Below are 22,055 nucleotides of genomic sequence, written 5' to 3'. Positions count from 1 at the left end.
AATTAAGATTCTTGAGACTGTAATAAAAGGCACTCTCCAGATGGCAACTGGATTTGCCAATCATACACAGTCTCCTGACACAATGTATACTCTGTCTGTGGAATGGTGGCAGCCTCCCAGTGGCAGGCCAGGTAGACATCAAAGCCAAAGGCTCCATTCATGTGGAATGCACTGTTCCAACAATCAGCTGCAACTGTGGCAGTGCCCATTACTGTGGGGGGCTTTCTCCCTCATGTTCAATGGCCCTAACCTTTTTGGCCCTCTTGTGACTAGCCATCGGGAAGGGAGGCAGCTTCGCACATCCCCACGTACTTAATCAGTGGTCACCTCTGATGGTGGGGTTGCCATCTTTTTAGCAGTGGATGACCTCTTATTGGTCCAGACCCAGAAGCCTGCCCATCGGCCTTAATTAGATGGGACTCCTGAACGCAATCACTTAATTGGCTGCCTTATCCAAAACCACCTTCTGGATCCTGTAGCCTGGAGTCGTGAATTTGTGACCCAAATTTCATCCTAACAGTGAGATTGGGACCCAGGAATGAAAATCCTGCTCAATATTCCAGTTGCAGCCAAATGTTTTATAAAGCTTAATTGTAACTTCCTTGCTTTTGGACTGTATGCCTCTACTTATAAAAGCCCAGGATCTCATTTGCTTTTATAATTGCTTTCTCAATTTGGCCTGCCACCTTCAACGATATGTATATATTCAAATTTCCCAGTAAATTCCCATGGAGTCGGCAATATTGGAACTTCCGCAGAGTTCCGAAGGGAGGGTGTATCCGGTCTCCAATGATCCAGAGACTGGAAGATCTGAGCCATTAATACTTATAAAAAGCAGTGGTCCTAGTCCAAGCCCTGGGAACAGCAGTCTGAAAGACAATCAATATTCTTTGCTTCCTGTCATTCAGCTAATTTCATATCCATGCTTATCTTCCAATGGGCTATTCCACTTTGCTGACAAGTCTATTATGTGGCATTTTATCAAATGACTTGTGGAAGTCCATGTACACCATATTAACAACATTGTCCTCCTCAAAAAAACTCAATCAAGTTGATTCATCATGATTTGCTTTAAACAAATCTTGGATCAGCTTTCTTTAATTAATCCACACTTGTCCAAGGGCACTGTTAATTTTGTCCTGGATTATCTTCTCTAAAAGCTTCCCCAAAACCAAAAATTCTATTGACTGACCTGGAGTTGCTAGGTTTATCATATATGTATTTTTGAACAAGGGTATAAAGTTTGCAAATTTCCAGTTTTCCAGTACCACCCTTGTATTGAAGGAGGATTAGACGATTACAGCCAGTACCTCCCAAGTACCCTTACTTCCATCAGCTTCCTAGGATGCAAGCCACTAAGGACTTAGTGATTTCCCAAGTACAACCAACCTTTCCAGAAAGGTTCCTGCTCTTTATCAAAGTTTATCCAGTATCTCAATTATTTTGGGCAGAATGTTCCCAAATAATGACTGTCGTTTTGGGTGAGAAAAGGGATTTTCCCACACTTAGTCATTTTTTGGGAGAGGGGCAAGTTTTGCATCGATTCTGAGATGGGCGGGGCCTAAATATGCCAGCAACCTGGCTTCACAGAGATTATGCACTGTTTTTAAAGGGCGTCACAATCTCAAAATGAAATTGAAGATCCCCCCCCCCATCATTGAATGCATGTTTCCCCACCACCACCCCTCCCCAACAAAGGTCACCAGCCTCTCAATGGGTCCCCCATCATGGCTCCCTTCATGTCCCCCCCACTTCATTATCCTCCCTTTCATGTTCCCCCATTTCATGGCTCCCTTCATGTTTCCCCTTAATGATCCCCCCCTCTTAATTACTCCCCCTTCATAGCCCTCCTTACATGCACTCACTCCGTTGGCACTGCCCCAGCACCCTGACAATGCCCATCTCACAGTGCCAACCTGACACCCTAGCAGTGCCCACCTGGCCAATTTAAACATGCTAATCTGGTTCCTACCCAGATTACATCTGGGTGCAGTGGCTAGGAGTATCGCAAAAGGTTTTGCAGCAGCACTGAATGCCCTGGATCCCTTGCCCGCAATTCTCCAACCCTGCTCCGCTCCAACGTGATCTGCTCTGCGCACAATGTGGCCAGAAAATCGCAGCCTTTGTCTGTGACTTTAGAGGCATCTTCTTCCTTGGTGAAGGCAGATAAAACCTCAACCATCCCCACTGTTTATGTGCCTAGGTCTCCTTATTGCTCCCTAATCGCCCTCACTTCTACAATTATTAGGGGGGTTGTGGGGGGTCCTCTAGCAGTGGTGATGGGGTTCCCCTAGGGAGGGTTAGGGGTGGGGATGGTGTGGAAGTTGAGGTTGTCCCTTGCAGGGCTCAGTTACTCTGAAGTTGGAAGTGCTTTTTCTAACCTTCTAACTCAGAGTAACTATGAGGATAAAACTGGCAGAACTGTCAGAAGTTAGCAATTTAAATCACTTTGTCAAATGATGCCCAGCACAATTGTTCAGGGGAAGTTAGCCCTATTGGACAATTGCTGAGTGAACTCTACACTGGAAATTCCAAGAGGAATTCCCCAGCTCATCATTGGGGTACTTCCAAATCTGACGCTGGGGAGCCAGGAAGTTATGGCCCATTATAATGCAAGTTATTTTTGTTAGGGTGTAAAACTGACTTTCCTATCAATCCAGTGGTTTGCCCCATGACTCTGGAGAATATTTTTCTGCATTAAAAAGAACTGCCTTTATCCTTTCATTTACGTTTTACACAGAAATGTGCACACAATAATGTGACATACAGGAAGTTACATGCATGTGTACTTTTAAAAAAACATTGGATAATATGCCAGATGTAAAGTAAAAGAGAGTACTTTGAACAAAAAGTATTTCCATCCATTTTAGACAAAAATATTCCTGATGACACCTGCATATTTTAACTTGTCATTCCTTATTTCAGGTACACTATCAACAACTGGCCATTCCACCAATTATGTCATTGCTGTGGAATTACCAACTATTAAGACACAGAGACATTGGATAAAGCAAGGTGTGGCATTAATCTGTGCCCTAGATTATTGAAAAGGAGCAAGCAACAGAAATCTTATCTCTGATAGGTCCAGAATTAAAATATGCATCTTAATTCCGAGATAAATGTATCTGTCACATCCAATTAGTTATGTATTTTTTTGTTTGTTGTTTATCATGCATTTTTCATTTTGTTTTGCAAATATGTTTAGTTTGAAGTAGGGCCTGAATTTTCCCTCTTAATGAAAGAAACAGGAGAAAGTTATAATAAGCAACTGACTAAAGAAATTAAAGGAGGAATTGCATCCCTATCATTACACATTCCTTGGACAAATCTGAATCCGTATGATATAAAATGTATCCAACACACAGTGCCTACTCAATTGTCCTTTTGATATTTAGTCTGCCATACTCTGTGCAACAGGTAGAAGTAACTTTATGAACAATGTTGGGATGTTTGATTTGTGATTGTATTCCATTTACAATGATTCTCACTTTTATTTCAATATGTTGATTACTACTTCAATAAAATCTATTTCTAAAAAATTGCCAAGTATTTTCTTGCTCAACTAAAGATAAAATTTATGTAGAAACTTATGGATTTATAACCTGCACATTTGTATACCATCTCTTATACAATCGAATGCCTTACACACCAGTTACTTAATCTTTATTGAAACTACAATTGTATGGTAAAAGATGCTTTAGAGTGTGATTCTACAGTGTTTTAAGATAACTTAGAATTTTTAAAATATCCACTTTTAAAAAGGAAGGTTCTTTTTTTTAAGCATTGTACTTGTTGAATGAATAAAAGTTTCGAAAGATGGTTCTGATGTTCCGCACTGAGATGATGCAGTTCATTCTCTGCTTCACAAGGACATCAAGTGATTATGTATTCTTCAATGAATATTGCTTTTCCATTTCTTTAAGATGGGATTTCCCTTTCCACATGTTGGTTTGCAAGTTAGAACAAAATCGAGGTTGACATAGCAGAGTTACTGAGGGACTGCTGCACTGTTGAAGATGACATCTTCCACATAAGACCTTATACTGAGACAAAGATCCTGTGGCACCATTTCCAGAAATAGGAAGTTATTCCTGGTGCCCAGGCCAATATTTATCCCACACCCATCACTGAAACAGATTATTGGGTCATTATCACATTGTTGTGAGCAAACTGGCTGCTGTAGTTCCTAAATTACAACAGTGACTTACGCTCCAAAAATACTTAAATAGTTGCAAAGCACTTCGAAATGTCCTGAGGCAGCAAAATATTGTGCTTGTCCAATGGGCTGGATTGTGACCCAGAGAGCCATTGTTCAAAGTACCCATCAAACTGGTCAGTGAGATTTAGTATTTTATTGGGGGTTGCTGCTCCAATCACAGGCCATTTCTCACACACATGTGCGATAGGCTCATTCTTGAGCCTATGAACTGCAAAATGGGAGAGAAACAGGCTGTGATTGGAGGAGCAATAAACATTAGTAATTGTGAGTATGTAGCGATAGATACTCTGGAGCCCGCACGACTCTGCTCACCAAACTTTCCATCTGCTCTCGCTGCAACCTCCTGATTCTCCCTGCCTCCCCCCACCCCCCCCTCCCTCCCTCCCCCCACCCATCTGTGGCCTTTCCTCCCCCCTCCACTTCAGCTCCGGCCAGCCTTCTTATGGCTGTACCTAAGACTGTCAGCTACAATTCAGCTTGTTTTAGCAAAACTGGAGCATTGAACACACATTGATATGGTAAAAAGGGATAATCCGCCATGGATATCAAAGGAAATAAAGGAGGGTATCAAATTGAAAGAAAATGCATACAAAGTGGCCAAGATTAGTGGGAAACTAGAGGATTGGGAAATCTTTAAAGGTCAACAGAAAGTCATGAAAAAGCTACAAAGAAAAGTAAAATAGATTATGAGAGTAAACTAGCTCAGGACATAAAAAAAGATAGGAAAACATTCTACAAATATATTAAAAGAAAAAGAGTGGCTAAGGTAAACATTGATCCTTTAGAGGATGAGGAGGATGATTTAATAACGGGAAATGACCGAGGCATTTAACAGGTATTTTGTGTTGGTCTTCACAGTGGAAGACACAAATAACATAACAAAAATTGACGATAAGCAGGTGAAGACTTAGAAATGATCATTATCACTAGAGAAGTAGTGTTGGGCAAGCTAATGGGGCTAAAGGTAGACAAGTCTCCTCGCCTGATGGAAAGCATCCCAGGATATTAAAAGTGATGGCGAGGGAAGTAGCAAATGCACTCGTGGTAATTTACCAAAATTCACTGGCGCTACTGTTTAAACAAGGAGGTAGACAAAAGGCGAGTGTTGCCGAGGTCTTACTCTTGAGGCTATGTATTGCTAAAATTTAAGCTAATACAAAGGCTCATGAAACGCAGAGTACTGAATTTAAGATGTGGCTTTATTTAACCAAACGATCGAATGAGAGAATGATATAAAGTAGCCCAACACTCCAGATAGAGAATGTGGGCCGCTCGATATCACTCTGCGATACAAAGCCCTCGCAAGGATAATTATACAGTTACAAAATAATTTCTACCACCTTTCCGGTGGGCAAATCCAGTAAACATTAATACAAATCAGTCAATAATCATCCTGTCATTAACTCCAGCCAATAACAATACACATCTTGACCTCATGGGATTTCATTTGTTATTAATTATGGATATCACCTCCCTCTGTTGCCCCGTGACATGGGACGCTGGATAGTGAAATGGGAGGATGATTCCCACCAAATAGAACCCACGTGACACTCGTCTGACCTGGAGAAATCCTTTATGCCACCTGCATTATCAGCTCAGAGCTGTATTGCTCTATTCATCACATTGGCATTGTCGCCATCTTGTTCCAGACCACTGCTGATAACATAACTGCTTTCAGTGAAACCATTGTCTTTTGGAATTTAGCTACTGGCTATACCTCCCCCATCAAGCCCTGCTATATTTTGTCATTGACTGAAGCTTCACAAAATCCTAAAATCAAACTACGTTTATTTCATAAATTCAAAATACATGTTTTTTAAATGAAAAGTACTTGTTAGTCATATAGAGCTGTCTTTGATAGCAGCAGCTCTTGTCAGCATTCCCATAGTCCAAGATCATTCACTCTTACTTCGGTATTGTGTTAGTATTCCCAAACTAATGGGTACGTGTTTTATTAGCCTATTCTAGCCCCCTACATCAGCAGGTAACTATCATAGATCTTATCATAGAATCCTACAGTGCAGAAAGAGGCCATTCGGCCCATCGAGTCTGCACTGACCACAATCCCACCCAGGCCCTACCCCCATATCCCTACATATTTTATCCACTAATCCCTCTAACCTGCACACCTCAGGAAACTAAGTGGCAATTTTATCATGGCCAATCAACCTAACCCGCACATCTTTGGACTGTGGGAGGAAACCGGAGCACCCGGAGAAAACCCACGCAGACACAAGGAGAATGTGCAAACTCCACACAGACAGTGACCCGAGCCGGGAATCGAACCCAGGCCCCTGGAGCTGTGAAGCAGCAGTGCTAACCACTGTGCCACCGTGCCGCCCCGGCACTATAAACCAGTTAACTTCTGTAGTGGGGAAAAGACTTGAACCTATCATCAAGGAAGAAATAGCGAGACATCGGGATAGAAATTGTCCCATTGGGAAGACGCAGTATGGGTTCATGAAAGGCAGGTCATGTTTAACTAATTTACTAGAATTCTTTGAGGACATTACAAGCGTATTGGACAACGGGGAACCGGTGGATGTGTATCTGGATTTCCAGAAGTTATTCAGCAAGGTGTCACACAAAAGGCTGCTGCATAAGATAAAGGTGCATGGAGTTATGGGTAATATATTAGCATGGGTAGAGGATTGGTTAACTAACAGACCAGCAAAGAGTGGGGGTAAATGGGTGTTTTTCTGGTTGGCGATCAGTGACTAGTGGTGTGCCTCAGGGGTCAGTTGTTTACATAGATGATTTGGAGTTGGGGAACAAGTGTAGTGTGACAAAGTTTGCAGATGACACTAAGATGAACAAAGAAAATTACAGCACAGAAACAGGCCCTTCAGCCCCCTAAGCCTGCACCAACCATGCTGCCCGACTGAACTAAAACACTCTACCCTTCCAGGGACCGTATCCCTCTATTCCCATCCTATTCATGTATTTGTCCACTCGCCCCTTAAAACTCACTATTGTATCTGCTTCCACTACTTCCCCTGGCAGCGAGTTCCAGGCACCCACCACCCTCTGTGTAAAAATCTTGCCTCGTACATCTCCTTTAAACCTTGCCCCTCGCACCTTAAACCTATGACCCTAGTAATTGACTCTTCCACCCTGGGAAAAAGCTTCTGACTATCCACTCTGTCCATGCCCCTCATAATCTTGTAGACTTCTATCAGGTCATCCCTCAACCTCCATCGTTCCAGTGAGAACGAACCAAGTTTCTCCAACCTCTCCTCATAGCTAATGCCCTCCATACCAGGCAACATCCTGGTAGATCTATTTTGTACCCTCCCCAAAGCTTCCACACCCTTCTGGTAGTGTGGCGACCAGAATTGAACACTATATTCCAAGTGCGGCCTAACTAAGGTTCTATAAAGCTGCAACATTACTTGCCAATTTTTAAACTCAATACCCCGGCCAATGAACGCAAGCATGCCGTATGCCTTCTTGACTACCTTCTCCACCTGCATTGCCACTACACCCAGATCCCTGAGTGGTAGAGTAAAGTGTGCAGAGGACAATGAAAGTTTGCAAAGAGATCTAAATAGTTTAAGTGAGTGGACAAGGGTCTGGGCAAATGCAGTACAATGTTGGTACATGTGAGCTTATCCATTTTGGTAGGCATAACAGCAGAATGGACTATTATTTAAATGGTAAAAATTGCAGCCATGATCTTATTGAATGGCGGAGAAGACTCAAGGGGCCAGGTGGCCTACTCCTGCTCCTAGTTCTTATGGAATCCACGATGCTGCCAGACTTGCTGAGCTTTTCCAGCATGCTCTGTTTATTTACTAGACTAATATCTGGAATGGGTGGGTTGTCTTATGAGGAGAGGCTGGACAAGCTAGGCTTGTATCTGCTGGGGTTTGGAAGAGAAGACTTTATTGAAACATTTAAGATCCTGAGGAACTTTGACAGGGCAAATGTAAAAAAGGATGTTTACTCTTGTGAGAAAATCTAAAGCTATGGATCACTATTTTAAAATAAGGGGTTGCTCAATTAAGAAAGGATTGAGAGAAATCTTCTCTGAGGGTCTTCAATCTTTGGAACTCTCTTCCTGAAAACATGGTGGAAGCAAAGTCTTCGAATACTTTTTTAAGGCAGAGGTAAATAGATTCTTGATAAGCGAGGGGATGAAAGGTTTTCGGGGGTAGGCGGGAATGTGGAGTTGAGCTTACAGTCAGATCAGCCATGATCTTATTGAATGGCAGAGCAGGCTTGAGGACTGAGTGGCCTATACCTAATTCATATGTTCATAACCTTACGGTTATCTTAATTGGGTCCGATTTGGACATTACTATGCATGTTGCAGGATCATTACCTCGGCTTTCTAACAACTTCTAATCTCGACCAAATTTTGCTGTGTGGATTACATTGAAGATTTCTTCCCTCTGGACAAAGCTAAGTGAATCTTCCAGCCTCCTTTAAATTTTCATGAACTGGAGCTCTTCAATCTGAGTGCAAGCCTGCATCCCCATTCTGCACGGTGAACAACAGAGTCAGCATTTTCTCTGCTTTAGGTGCAGGACTGGCTGACTCTATCACCTGCTCTTTGCCTCTCAGATGGCTGTAGACTGATTTGTGTCTGAGAATTTCGGGATATCTTGAAAATCCTGTAACCTATTACTATACTGGACTTTTCTCTTCCCAAAGCTCATCTTTATGACATGAATCACACAGGTTGTGTATCTAGGTAGAAATGCTAATTAGCTATCTTTGAAACTGCCCCCCAAATCCATTCTATCTTGGAATTAAGCAGACAGCCTAAAGTATAACCATTTATAAAACCTGACATTCCTAGCACCTTCCTGAGACTTTGAGACTAACAGTCTACCCACAGTTAGTACAATTGCTGTTGCCATTGTCAACAGTTATGAACATCTAGCACCTTCCCAGTAAGACAACCTGCCCCCTACCCATTTCATTCATTAACAATCAAGCCAAGGCTTGTTGTCAGGCAGAATTCAAAGCAGCTTTCATTACCCTCCTTCATTCCACCCTAAATTAAAACTGCCTTCATCAATAGAGGAATTGAGTTTAGAAATCGGGAGATAATGCTGCAGCTGTATAGGACCCTGATCAGACCCCACCTGGAGGACTGTGCCCAGTTCTGGTCGCCTCATTACAGAAAGGATGTGGAAGCCATAGAACGGGTGCAGAGGAGATTTTTAAGGATGTTGCCTGGATTAGATGGCATGCCTTATGAGGAAAGGTTGAGAGAGCTAGGTCTTTTCTCCTTGGAGAGGCGAAGGATGAGAGGTGACCTGATAGAGGTGTATAAGATGTTGAGAGGTATTGATAGAGTGGATTCTCAGAGGCTTTTACCCAGGGCTGGAATGGTTGCCACAAGAGGTCACAGGTTTAGGGTGCTGGGGAGTAGGTACAGAGGAGATGTTAGGGGTAAGTTTTTCACTCAGAGGGTGGAGGGTGGTGGGTGCGTGGAATCGGCTGCCGGTAGTGGTGGTGGAGGCGGATTCGATAGGGTCTTTTAAGAGACTTTTGGATAAGGTCATGGAAGTTAGTAAGATAGAGGGTTATAGGTAAACCTAGTAGGTAGGGACATGTTCGGCGCAACTTGTGGGCTGAAGGGCCTGTTTGTGCTGTAGCTTTTCTATGTTCTATGTTCTATAACAACCTTACAAAATATAGCAATCTTATTGAAGTAACTCCTCAGAGGCCAGTGTCTCTTTAGCAGATCCCCTTTATTTACAAACTTATCTTGACTCCTAAGAATTCTTCAGGTACAAAGGCCGAATCCGGAGTTTTACAGAGGTGAGACTCCCCGATTGGTTTTTGAGGTACCAGGAAGAAGTACCTCTCCCTCCTTAGGAGCACGCCGGCCCTGAAAAATGACCAAGAACTTCCTCCAGGTTCTGTAGGTGTTTCGCCTTCATTTTACTTGTAATGAAAACGCCATGCAGATAAATGGCCAACTCAGATAAATCTTGTAATATATTCTCCATTGTTCTCCAGAAAATTGAGCAGGCTGACGATACCCTAAAAAGTAACCTTGTGAATTGATAGAGGCCCTTTAGTGTATTGATCGTGGAATATTTCTATGAATCTTCATCCAGCTGGAACTGCAAATAAACATGACTCATATATATAATTTCGAGAATAAGGGTCCCCCTGCCATCTTTGCATATAAATCCTTGATCCGGGGAATCAGGTATTTTTCCAGCTGTGAATAACCATTTATTGTGTAAAGTCTCCACAAAAGCAGACTGAACCATGTGGCTTCAAAATACGCATGTCAGGTGCTGCCCATTCTGCAAACTGAACAGGTTTTATGATACCTTCTCATTCCAGTCTTTTAATTTCCGTTTCCGCTTTTCCCCTTAAAGCAAATGGAACCGGGTGGGCCTTGCAAAATCACAGAACTGTTTACTGGTCGACATGCAAGGTTGCCTTGGCTCCTTCCTGGAAAACTTCTGGCTATTTGAGGGGACTTTGCTCCAGTTTTCTAACTGGAAAATATTTACCCAATCCAGGTGGATTTCTGTCAACCAGTTTTACCCCATTAGGCTTGAGCTCAAGGCCTCCACTACCATTAATGTTAACCAAACCAGTTGCCTTTTGTAAAAGACAGGAACAAAGGATGTACTCACAGTGCTCAGAGGTTCTCCTGTATAAGTTCTCAGTCTTAATTAAGGATAAGGGTTGGAGTCCAGTGCGAATTATACTGAACAATGATTCTCTGACCACGGATACAGCCGCAACTGTATCGACCTCCATTAATACTTGATGTCCATTTAACCTTACGGTTATCTTAATTGGGTCTGATTTGGACATTGCTATGCAGTTTAATTGTTCCACGTTGGACGTAGGTGGACCTTCCAGGGTGAGCACTCTCCTGGACACCAGCCTACATGTCATTTTCCTAAATCTAGGTCTTGAAGGCTTGCTTTGTTGTTCCAACTCTACATACCAGCATCAGTTACAATGCCTTGCTGGGTGGGATTCTGAGGGACTGTTGACTATCTGGTCAAAGCTTGGCTTTGCTTTGGGGCTGTACTGCAGGCAGTCCTGGGCTTACTTGTATCTGGATACTTCCTGAGGGAGGCTATGTAATTGCCAGCGCTCAAGTGGTGGTCTCTGAAATCAGTTGAACTGGCATTTCTTTCGATACCAATCAAGTAAACGAACTCAAATTAACTTAGGGACAAAGTAAAAGGGGCAGCTCCCCAAAAGGAAGGGGGGAACAGCCCGAACCAAAAACAAAGTCGAAAGGAAACTTAAAACGTCAAACCAAAAGGTGATTATCGGGGTCGATAATACACCCCAGCCCCTGCGGCGCCCAGCGGTCGCGGAAGGCGTCAACCGCGCCCGTGGACACCGCATGCTCCCTCTCCAGAGACACCTGGCCGCGAATGTAGCCGCGGTAGAGGGGCAGACAGTCGGGATGGACGGCCCCGTCGATCGCCCGCTGCCTGGACCTATTGATGGCGCGTCTCGCCAGGCCCAGGAGCAGGTTCACGAGGAGGTCGGCATCCCGACCCGCCCCTCTCCGCACCAGGTGCCCGTAGATCAGGAGCGTGGGACTGAAGTGCAAACAAAACATCAATAAGAGGTGTTTGAGGAAACCAAAAAGGGTGTGCAGCCTAAAACACAGAACGTAGACATGGTCCACGGACTCCACGAGGCCACAGAAAGGGCAGTCTCGGGAGCCCGTGTACCGGAAAAACCTACGGTTGCACGGCACTGCTGAATGCAGCACCCTCCACCCCAGGTCCCCGAGATTCAGTTGAACTGGCATGAGTGTCTAATTCCATCGGGAAAACATGCAACTCATATGCCCCACTTGCTGCTTTTTCCAACAATAAAGCCAGCTCTAGTACCTGTTTAAAGTCCAGTTGGGTTTCAGCTAATACGAGTTTTTGGATAGCTACATTATTTATCCCACATACCAAAACCAAAGTCTTATTATGCGTCAACCCAAATTCACATGTTTCCAGTCGTCTCAACCTTGTTAAGAAACCTGTGACAGACTCTCCCATCTCCCAGGGTGCTGAGAAAAACTGGTCCCTTCTCAGGATCAGAGGTGACTTAAGGTCATAATATTCTCTCACTATGTCCACCAATTCCTGGAAGGTTTTGGTATCTGGTGCCTCCAGGAATGTTAAGCTGCAAACAATGGCAAATGCCAACAGTCCACAAATGGTCAGAAGAATGATCTATGCTTTTCATCTGCCACACTGTCATTAGCCCTAAAAAAGTAACATACGCATTGCACATATTGGGCCCAGTCCTCCACAGCAGTGTAAAAAAAGAGTCCAGTTTCCCAAACAAAGGCATGATGCCTGAAAATGGCTTACCCCAAGCAAAGCCAACTGTTAGCAATATTTTTTCCTCGTCGCCACTGAAATAACTCCCAAGGCTGATGTCTCTTCACCAGATTCTGATTATTTAACATATCTCTACTCCTCAGAGTGCTTCAGGTACAAAGTCAGACTCTAGAATGTCAATTGACGACACTCCTAAATATATATACAGATGAAACTCATTAATTGGGCAGACAATCATTACCTCAATCAAGGACATCTTTTTGTCAACTCATACTCCAAGAGGCCAAATTCATGGGCCTCGTTAAGGTTATGACACTGATAAACTTTGTATTCGTAACAAATGTCACTCTAGGTTATACCATCACCCACCCCAACAACCGCTGCTTCATTTCTCTGTGACTTTGTCCAAGTTGTTTCAGAAGCTGTTAATCCCTCACCGTTCACACCTCTTCAACCCTCCAACCCACCCCCCATGGCTCCTAATAACCCCATGCCAACTCATGCCTCTTAGCCACCACGTCCATGACCCCTGATATCCTCATGCCGATTCAATGTCAATTCATACTCCCCATCCACCTGCTAAGCTCCATCATACCCCATGCCTCTTCGATAGACAATCACCTATTATCTATCTATGGGCCAACCTCAGGAGCCATGTGGAGATGAAAATAAACTTCTAACAATCTAATAATGAGCTTTCACTCATACACACTTGGTAGTGAAAAAACTTCCATTCATAAAATCCATTCAAAGCTTTTAAATATCCTTAAGTGGTACTCTCCTATCCACTCTCTGAGATGAGAATGACTGCTCTTGACATCAAGGCAGCTTTTGACTGAGTGTGACATCAAGATGCCATAGCTAAAATTAAGTCGATGGAAATCAGGGGGAAAACCTTCCACTGGTTGGATTAATACGTAGCACAAAGGAAGGTGGTTGTGATGGTTGAAGTTCAAGCATCTTGGTTCCAGGACATCACTGCACCATTTGCAACTCCTTAGATATTGAAGCAGCCAAATCTAAATGTAGCAAGACCCGGATAGTATCCAAGTTTGGGCTGACAAGTGGCAAGTAACATTCATGCCACCCAAGTGCGATGCCACAACCACCTTCAACAAGAGAGAATCCCTTGACATTCAATGGCAGTACCATTGCTAAATCTCCCACTCTCAACATCCTAGGGGTCACATTGACCAGAAACGGAACTGGACTTACCATGTGAATAATAAGGCTACCAGAGCAGGTCACAGGCTAGGAATCCTGCGGTGAGTATCTCCACTCCTGAATCCCCAAAGACTGTCCACCATCTTCAAGGCACAAGTCAAGGGTGTGATAAAATACTCTCCACTAGCTTGGATGAGTGCAGCTCCAACAACACTGATGAACTTCAACATCATCCAGGACAAGGCAGCCCACTTGACTGCTACCCCTTCCACAAAATTCAATCCCTCCACCACTGACGAACAGTGGCAGTAGTGTGTACCATTTATCAGATACACTGCAGGAACTCACCAAGATTCCTTAGGCTGCACCTTTGAAACCTACAACCGGATACCATCAGGTATCCCAGCAGATACCTGGGAACACCACTACATGGAAGTTCCCTTCCAAATCACTCACCATCCCAACTTGGAAATGTATTGCCATTCCTTCACTGTCACTGAGTCAAAATCCTGGAACACCCTCCCTAACAGCACTATGGGTATACCTACACCTCAGGGATTGCAGCAGTTCAAGAAGGCAGCTCACCCCACCTACTCAAGGGCCACTAGGGATGGTAATAAATGCTGTCCTAGCCAACAAAGCCCGCATCCCATGACTGACTTTTTAAAAAAACTTCTATACAGCCCTCATGTGAAAGAGGGTTAATGCTCATCAACTGTTAATCAAACAGAGAGATAATTATAGTTTCTGAAACTGAACCACACGTCCATAATGATATATGGAGGTGATGGCCTAGTGGTATTATCGCTCGACTAATAATCCAGAAACTCAGCTAATGTTCTGGGGAATCCCAGAATGTTCGAATGCCGCCACGGCAGATGATGGAATTTGAATTCAATTTTTAAAAATCTGGAATTAAGAATCTACTATCGATTGTCCATTGTCGATTGTCGGAAAAACCCATCTGGTTCATTAATGTCCTTTAGGGAAGGAAATCTGCCGTCTTTACCCAGTCTGGCCTACATGTGACTCCAGGGCCACAGCTATGTGGTTGACTCTCAGCTGCCCTCTGAATAAGGCAACTGGGGATGGGCAATAAATGCTGGCCAGCCAGCGACACCATGTCCCCCCAATGAATAACAAAAAAGAATAAAAATAATGAAATAGTAATAACCCTTGGGAAAATACCAGCAAATAACACTAAAACTGCACAGATGCATTTTTTTTCTAACTTGCACCAAATAGCCTGTCAATCAACGCAGTCCAGCAGAGGAATTTTTTAAAACTCTGAACCCTATTTTTTTAAGCGTTTAAAGAGCAGGACATTTAAAAATCATCAGATCATGTCAGTAATACAGAACTTATCCACCATTCTACTGCATTTATATCTGCACCCATAACTCATGACTCACATATAGGTTGAGGCACTTGCAACAGTTAAAATGGGATCTATTTGAACTCAGCACCAAGTTCAAATGACTGCTGATTTTCCCTCCTGTGTATCAATTCCCATCTCTACAGGCAAAAGTTCAATGTCAGGAATGGGGCGAGACTTCTACATCCTGGTCCTAACAATCTTTAAAGGTCTGCAGAGTCTTCCCAATCCCAGGGGAATTGGGCCTGTTAACGGGATTTCTCTCCCCACCCTTGTGGCTTGACTTTTGAGTATTTCCAGCATGTTCGGTTTTTAATTCAGATCCACAGTATTTTGCTTTCATAGCAAGGAGCTAAAGTTAAATTTAGGCCAAAACCTGGGGCCACCTATGGAGTATTGTTTTGAGCAATGCATTTTAGAATGGATATAAAACAATGAAAAAGGTACAGTATAGAATACTGCCAAGGATGAAGATTATACTTATGAAGAAAGACTTGAGAGAAGAGGACTTACTTGACTGTGAAGATTAAGGGGGCTCCTGATTACACTCTTCATAATTCTGAAGATTTAAGATGGAGTAATGGCATCATAGAAAGTTCCAGTTCAGAAACAGGCAACTGAGTTCACCAATAGTAATAGATTGTTCTCTCCGGTTGTAGAGACAGTAATGGGAAAGGCAACATTCAAGGCAATATAAGAAAACATTCTGTATGCTAGCTTGTTAAAATGTAAAATGTAATTAGAGTGTAAGAATGTAATAACTGGAAAGTAAAAGTGTTGCTGAAGCTAAGCACATAACTTATTTTAAAACAGAAAGATAGTTGTTTTAAAATGAGAAGTATATTTAAAGAACAAACACAGCAAGCTCCCAGAAACAGATCACCATCACCTGGCAGCATGGTGGGACAGTGGTCAGCACTGCTGCCTGATAGCACCTGGGACCCAGGTTTGATTTTGGCCTTGAGTGACTGTCTGTGTGGAGCTTGCCCATTCTCCCCATGTCTGCGTGGGTTTCCTCCAGGTGCTCCAATTTTCTCCTACAGTCCAAAGGCGGGTCAACCATATGGGGATAGAGTGGAGGGGAGGTCCTAGGGGGATGCTCTTTCGGAGAATTGGTACCGAGTTTAGCATGGCCAAAGCACTTAACCAGCGTGTCTTTCGGACGGTGGGAGGAAACCGGAGCACCCAGAGGAAACCCACGCAGACAGGGAGAACGGGCAGACTCCACACCAACAGTGACCCAGGATGCCCTCAAAGCTCTGTGTCTTCCTCGAACAGAGATTTGAACAATCCCCAACCACAACCACTCTCCTCTGTCTGGCTGAACTGGTTCTCTCACTCAACAATTTCTCTTTTAACTCGTCTCACCTCCTCCAAATATGAGGTCTGGCTATGGGCAGCCGCATGAGTCCCAGTTATGCCTGCCTCTTTATGGGTTATGTGGAGCATTCACTGTTTCCAGCCCTCTCCCACAACTCCTTTATCGGTACATCGACGACTATTTCGGTGCCACTTCATGCTCTCGTCTCGACCTGGAAAACCTTATCAATTTTGTTTCCAATTTCCACCCCTCTATCACCTTCATATGGTCATCTCTGACACTTCTCTGTCTCCATTTCTAGTGATAAACTAGAGCACTAGTATCCATTACAACCCCACCGACTCCCACAACTACCTTGACTACAGCTCTTCACACCCCACATCCTGTAAAGACTCCATCTCATTCTCTCAGTTCCTTCGCTTCCGTTGGATCTGTTCAGATGATGCCACTTTCCAAAATAGTGCTGCTGATATGTCTTCCTTCTTCCACAGTCATGGTTTTCCACCCAATGTGGTTGACAGGACTCTCAACCGTCTCCAATCCATCCCCCGGACCACTGCTCTCACCTCCCTCCCAGAACCAGGATAAGGTCCCCCTTGTCCTCACTTTTCACCCCACCAGTCTCCACATTCAAAGGATCATCCTCTGACATTTCTGCCAATTAAAGCATAATGCCACTACCCAACACATCTTCCCCTCATCCGCCCTATCAGCATTCCGCAGGGACCACTCTCTCCGGGACACCCTGGTCCACTCCTCCATCACACCCAACACCTCACCTCCTGCCCACCACACTTTCCCATGCAATCGTAGAAGGTGTAACACCTGCCCCTTTACCTCCATCCTGCTCACCGTCCCAGGTCCTAAACACCCCTTTCAGGTGAAGCAGTGCTTCACATGCACCTCCTTCAATCTGGTCGATTGTATTCCCTGCTCCCAATGCGGTCTAGTCTATATCAGAGAGACCAAACGTAGACTGGGTGACCGCTTTGCAGAGCACCTTTAGTCCGTCCGCAAGCAGGACCCAGACCTTCCTATCACTTGCCACTTCAACACATCACCCTGCTCTCCTGTCCACTAATCCGTCCTTGACCTTTTGCAATGTTCTAGCAAACCCCAATGCAAATTGAAGGAACAGCATCTCATTTTCTGATTGGGCACTTTACTGCCTTCTGGACTGAACATTCATAGAAATCATAGAAACCCTACAGTACAGAAAGAGGCCATTCGGCCCATCGAGTCTGCACCGACCACAATCCCACCCAGGCCCCACTCCCACATCCCTACATATTGACCCACTAATCCCTCTAACCTACGCATCTCAGGACACTGAGGGCAATTTTTTTTTTAGCATGGCCAATCAACCTAACCCGCACATCTTTGGACTTTGAGTTCAACAACTTGAGAGAATGGACTCTTTCCTCCACCTTCACCCCATTTCCATTTATTTTATTCCATTTCATCACATTCATCCATTTTATCATCCTCCTTTTTCACTTCTCTTTTTCACTTTTCCATTGCAGCTCTCCTCTCCACACCCTCCCCCCACTTCAGTGCAACTGATTTGATTTATTATTCACATGAATTAGTACACAGTGAAAAGTATTGTTTCTTGCGCACTATACAGACAAAGCATACCATTCATAGAGGAGAAAGTGCAGAATGTGTTAGTCATAGCTAGGATGTAGAGAAAGATCAAGTCATTTAACAATCTGTAGCTCTTCTGCCATTCTCGCATTCTGATCATTTAATGGACACTCTTAACACTTACTCAGCATTCTGCATCTTCACTGACATTCCCTTTGTCCAGTTCCACACCCCTCCACCCACCCCAATAGTATAAATCTCTGCTGATTCTCTTTGCTCTTAACTCTGACAAAGGGTCATCTTGACTTGAGACGTTGGCTCTATTCTTTCCCGACAGATGCTGTCAGACCTGTTTTTGGGTGCTAATCACTGTGCCACTATGATGTCCCCACAGCTTTGAGAGTGAAGCCCTCCCTAATAACAGAAGAAAAAAAAATGGAAAGAAAGACACCTTCACGTGACATTATTTCTGGTTGAGAACCCCTTGCACAGCAGCTTCCACGTGTGTTGACAAAGCAAAACCTTCTTCCGGTGGCAAGCAAACCGTCTGCAGCTTTTGTTCTGCATCAGCCTATTCTGTGGTGAGGACTTGTTTGCCAGAGCCCCGTCTGCTGGGTATATCTAGGATACCTAATGGACCTTCATGGTAATCGAAAAGGCTCAGGACAGGACACTACCTCCGCCTGTTTTATTGACGCATCAGGTTAAAGTCCAGCAGGTTTATTTCGTAGCAAAAGCTGACTTTAACCTGGTGTTGTTAAACTTCTTACTGTGTTTACCCCAGTCCAACGCCGGCATCTCCACATCATTATTGACTCATCGCCCAGGTTTGTTTCCAGACCCGAGGGGGTGACCATTGGAACTCTTTAACAGAATTAATGTTCAATTTAAAACAGAATAGGACCCAAAGCACGAATCTCCACCTTCAAATAAAAATACAATGCAAGAGGAATGGGTTTCTGTACCAGTCTTAACCCGGTGTGGTTTAGCCTCCTTTCTGTACCAGTGCAGCCAGTGTCCGAGAGGTACAGGTACCGCCCGCACCCAGTGCGCGTGCGCGGCAATGGCGGGACTACAACTCCCATGATGCTCAATGTAGGGACGTGATTACGTCACGCTGCGTGGCGCCGCCGTGACCGCCATTACTCAGTGTCTGGGAGCGGAGCAGCCGGGGGCCCGAGGCTGAGAGCGCTGCCGAGTTCAGCGCCGTCCGACAGCGAGGTAAGCAAGCGGACGGAGAGAAAGCACAGGCAGCAGGGCCTCGGGCTGGGGCACGGCGCTTCCGCTCTGAGAGCACGGCGGCCGCGAGAGCTGGAGGGAAGTCTGGCCGGGCACAGCGGGAAAGGGAGCAAGGCCCCGGCCTCCTAGCGGGCACCAGCCGGGTAAACAGAGCCCCGAAACTACACGTGGAACACAGGGCGGCCTGAGGGGCTCGGGGATGTGCGAGTGGATAAAGCAAGAGAGGACTGGCCTCTTAGGCAAATAAAACTGGGGGAGAGGGGAGTGTGGTGGTTGGGGGGGGGGGGAGAGTGTGGTGGTTGGGGGGGGGGGGAGAGTGTGGTGGTTGGGGGGGGGGGAGAGTGTGGTGGTTGGGGGGGGGGAGAGTGTGGTGGTTGGGGGGGGGAGAGTGTGGTGGTTGGGGGGGGGAGAGTGTGGTGGTTGGGGGGGGGGAAGAGTGTGGTGGTTGGGGGGGGGGAAGAGTGTGGTGGTTGGGGGGGTGGAGAGAGTGTGGTGGTTGGGGGGGGGAGAGTGTGGTGGTTGGGGGGGGGAGAGTGTGGTGGTTGGGGGGGGGGGGAAGAGTGTGGTGGTTGGGGGGGGGGAGAGTGTGGTGGTTGGGGGGGGGAGAGGAGTGTGGTGGTTGGGGGGGGGGGAGAGTGTGGTGGTTGGGGGGGGGAGAGTGTGGGTGGTTGGGGGGGGGGGAGAGTGTGGTGGTTGGGGGGGGGAGAGTGTGGTGGTTGGGGGGGGGGAGTGTGGTGGTTGGGGGGGGAAGTGTGGTGGTTGGTGGGGGGGAGAGTGTGGTGGTTGGGGGGGGGAGAGAGTGTGGTGGTTGGGGGGGGGAGAGTGTGGTGGTTGGGGGGGGGAGAGTGGTGGTTGGGGGGGGAGAGTGTGGTGGTTGGGGGGGGGGGGAGTGTGGTGGTTGGGGAGGGTGGAGAGTGTGGTGGTTGGGGGGGGGAGGAGTGTGGTGGTTGGGGGGGGGGGGGAGAGTGTGGTGGTTGGGGGGGGGGAAGAGTGTGGTGGTTGGGGGGTGGGGGGGGAGTGGGGTGGTTGGGGGGGGGAGAGTGTGGTGGTTGGGGGGGGGGAGTGTGGTGGTTGGGGAGGGTGGAGAGTGTGGTGGTTGGGGGGGGAGAGTGTGGTGGTTGGGGGGGGGGGGAGTGTGGTGGTTGGGGGGGGGGGAGAGAGTGTGGTGGTTGGGGGGGGGGAGAGTGTGGTGGTTGGGGGGGGGAGTGTGGTGGTTGGGGGGGGGGAGTGGTGTGGTGGTTGGGGGGGGGGGAGAGTGTGGTGGTTGGGGGGGGGGAGTGTGGTGGTTGGGGGGGGGGGGGAGTGTGGTGGTTGGGGGGGGGGGGGGAGGTGGTGGTTGGGGGGGGGGAGTGTGGTGGTTGTGGCGGGGGGGAGTGTGGTGGTTGTGGGGGGGGGGAGTGTGGTGGTTGGGGGGGGGAGAGTGTGGTGGTTGGGGGGGGGGGAGAGAGTGTGGTGGTTGGGGGGGGGGAGAGAGTGTGGTGGTTGGGGGGGGGAGGGAGAGAGTGTGGTGGTTGGGGGGGGGGAGAGAGTGTGGTGGTTGGGGGGGGAGGAGAGTGTGGTGGTTTGGGGGGGGGGAGAGAGAGTGTGGTGGTTGGGGGCGGGGAGAGTGTGGTGGTTGGGGGGCGGGGAGAGTGTGGTGGTTGGGGGGGGGGGAGAGTGTGGTGGTTGGGGGGGAGAGTGTGGTGGTTGGGGGGGGGGAGAGTGTGGTGGTTGGGGGGGGGGGAGAGTGTGGGGGGGAGTGTGGTGGTTGGGGGGGGGGGGAGAGAGGTGTGGTGGTTGGGGGGGGGAGAGAGAGTGTGGTGGTTGGGGGGGGGAGAGAGAGTGTGGTGGTTGGGGGGGGGAGAGAGGAGTGTGGTGGTTGGGGGGGGAGAGAGGAGTGTGGTGGTTGGGGGGGCGCGAGAGAGAGTGTGGTGGTTGGGGGGGGAGAGAGAGTGTGGTGGTTGGGGGGGGGAGAGAGAGTGTGGTGGTTGGGGGGGGGGGGGAGGAGAGTGTGGTGGTTGGGGGGGGGAGAGAGCGTGTGGTGGTTGGGGGGGGGGAGGTGTGGTGGTTGGGGGGCGGGGAGAGTGTGGTGGGTGGGGGGGGAGAGAGTGTGGTGGTTGGGGGGGGGGAGAGAGTGGTGGTGGTTGGGGGGGGGAGGAGTGTGGTGGTTGGGGGGCGGGGGGGAGTGTGGTGGTTGGGGGGGGAGAGTGTGGTGGTTGGGGGGGGGAGGGAGAGAGTGGTGGTTGGGGGGGGGAGAGTGTGGTGGTTGGGGGGGGGGGGAGAGTGTGGTGGTTGGGGGGGGGGGGAGAGTGTGTGGTTAGAGTGTGGTGGTTGGGGGGGGGGAGGAGTGTGGTGGTTGGGGGGGGGAGAGGTGTGGTGGTTTGGGGGGCGGGGAGAGTGTGGTGGTTTGGGGGGGGGGGAGAGTGTGGTGGTTGGGGGGGGGGAGAGTGTGGTGGTTGGGGGGGGAGAGTGTGGTGGTTGGGGGGGGGGAAGAGTGTGGTGGTTGGGGGGGGGGTGGTGGGGGGGAGTGTGGTGGTGGGGGGGGGAGAGAGTGTGGTGGTGGGGGGGGGAGAGAGAGTGTGGTGGTTGGGGGGGGGGAGAGAGAGTGTGGTGGTTGGGGGGGGGAGAGAGAGTGTGGTGGTTGGGGGGGGGGGAGAGAGTGTGGTGGTTGGGGGGGGGAGGAGAGAGAGTGTGGTGGTTGGGGGGGGAGAGAGAGTGTGGTGGTTGGGGGGGGGAGAGAGAGTGTGGGTGGTTGGAGAGGTGTGGTGGTGGGGGGGGGGGGAGAGAGTGTGGTGGTTGGGGGGGGCGAGAGAGAGTGTGGTTGGTTGGGGGGGGGGGAGGAGTGTGGTGGTTGGGGGGGGGGAGAGTGTGGTGGTTGGGGGG

General features: G+C 47.5%; 2 protein-coding genes across 7 annotated transcripts in view; both read left to right on the top strand.

Moving 5' to 3' along the window:
- dnah1 (dynein, axonemal, heavy chain 1) overlaps positions 1-3,819 on the top strand; it is a 510,234-nt gene extending 506,415 nt beyond the window's left edge. For all 4 annotated transcript variants that reach the window (XM_078209369.1, XM_078209371.1, XM_078209370.1 and 1 more), the window contains one exon: positions 2,926-3,819. In XM_078209369.1, the coding sequence (XP_078065495.1) occupies positions 2,926-3,047 (122 nt within the window). In that variant the 3' untranslated portion in view covers positions 3,048-3,819. The remainder of the gene's footprint in view (positions 1-2,925) is intronic.
- Positions 3,820-19,075: 15,256 nt separating this feature from the next.
- Positions 19,076-22,055, top strand: part of dcaf1 (ddb1 and cul4 associated factor 1) — a 102,455-nt gene continuing 99,475 nt past the window's right edge. The window contains exon 1 of one of the 3 annotated variants that reach the window (XM_078209365.1): positions 19,076-19,175. The gene's annotated coding sequence lies outside the window, so the exon portion shown is untranslated. Of the gene's footprint in view, positions 19,337-22,055 lie in introns of all 3 variants that reach the window. The other 2 variants (XM_078209366.1, XM_078209367.1) reach the window with 2 other exon arrangements.

Source organism: Mustelus asterias, chromosome 3 (assembly GCF_964213995.1).
Source record: "Mustelus asterias chromosome 3, sMusAst1.hap1.1, whole genome shotgun sequence".
Classification (NCBI taxonomy): Eukaryota; Metazoa; Chordata; class Chondrichthyes; order Carcharhiniformes; family Triakidae; genus Mustelus; species Mustelus asterias.
This window is presented reverse-complemented; position numbering and strand designations above follow the sequence as displayed.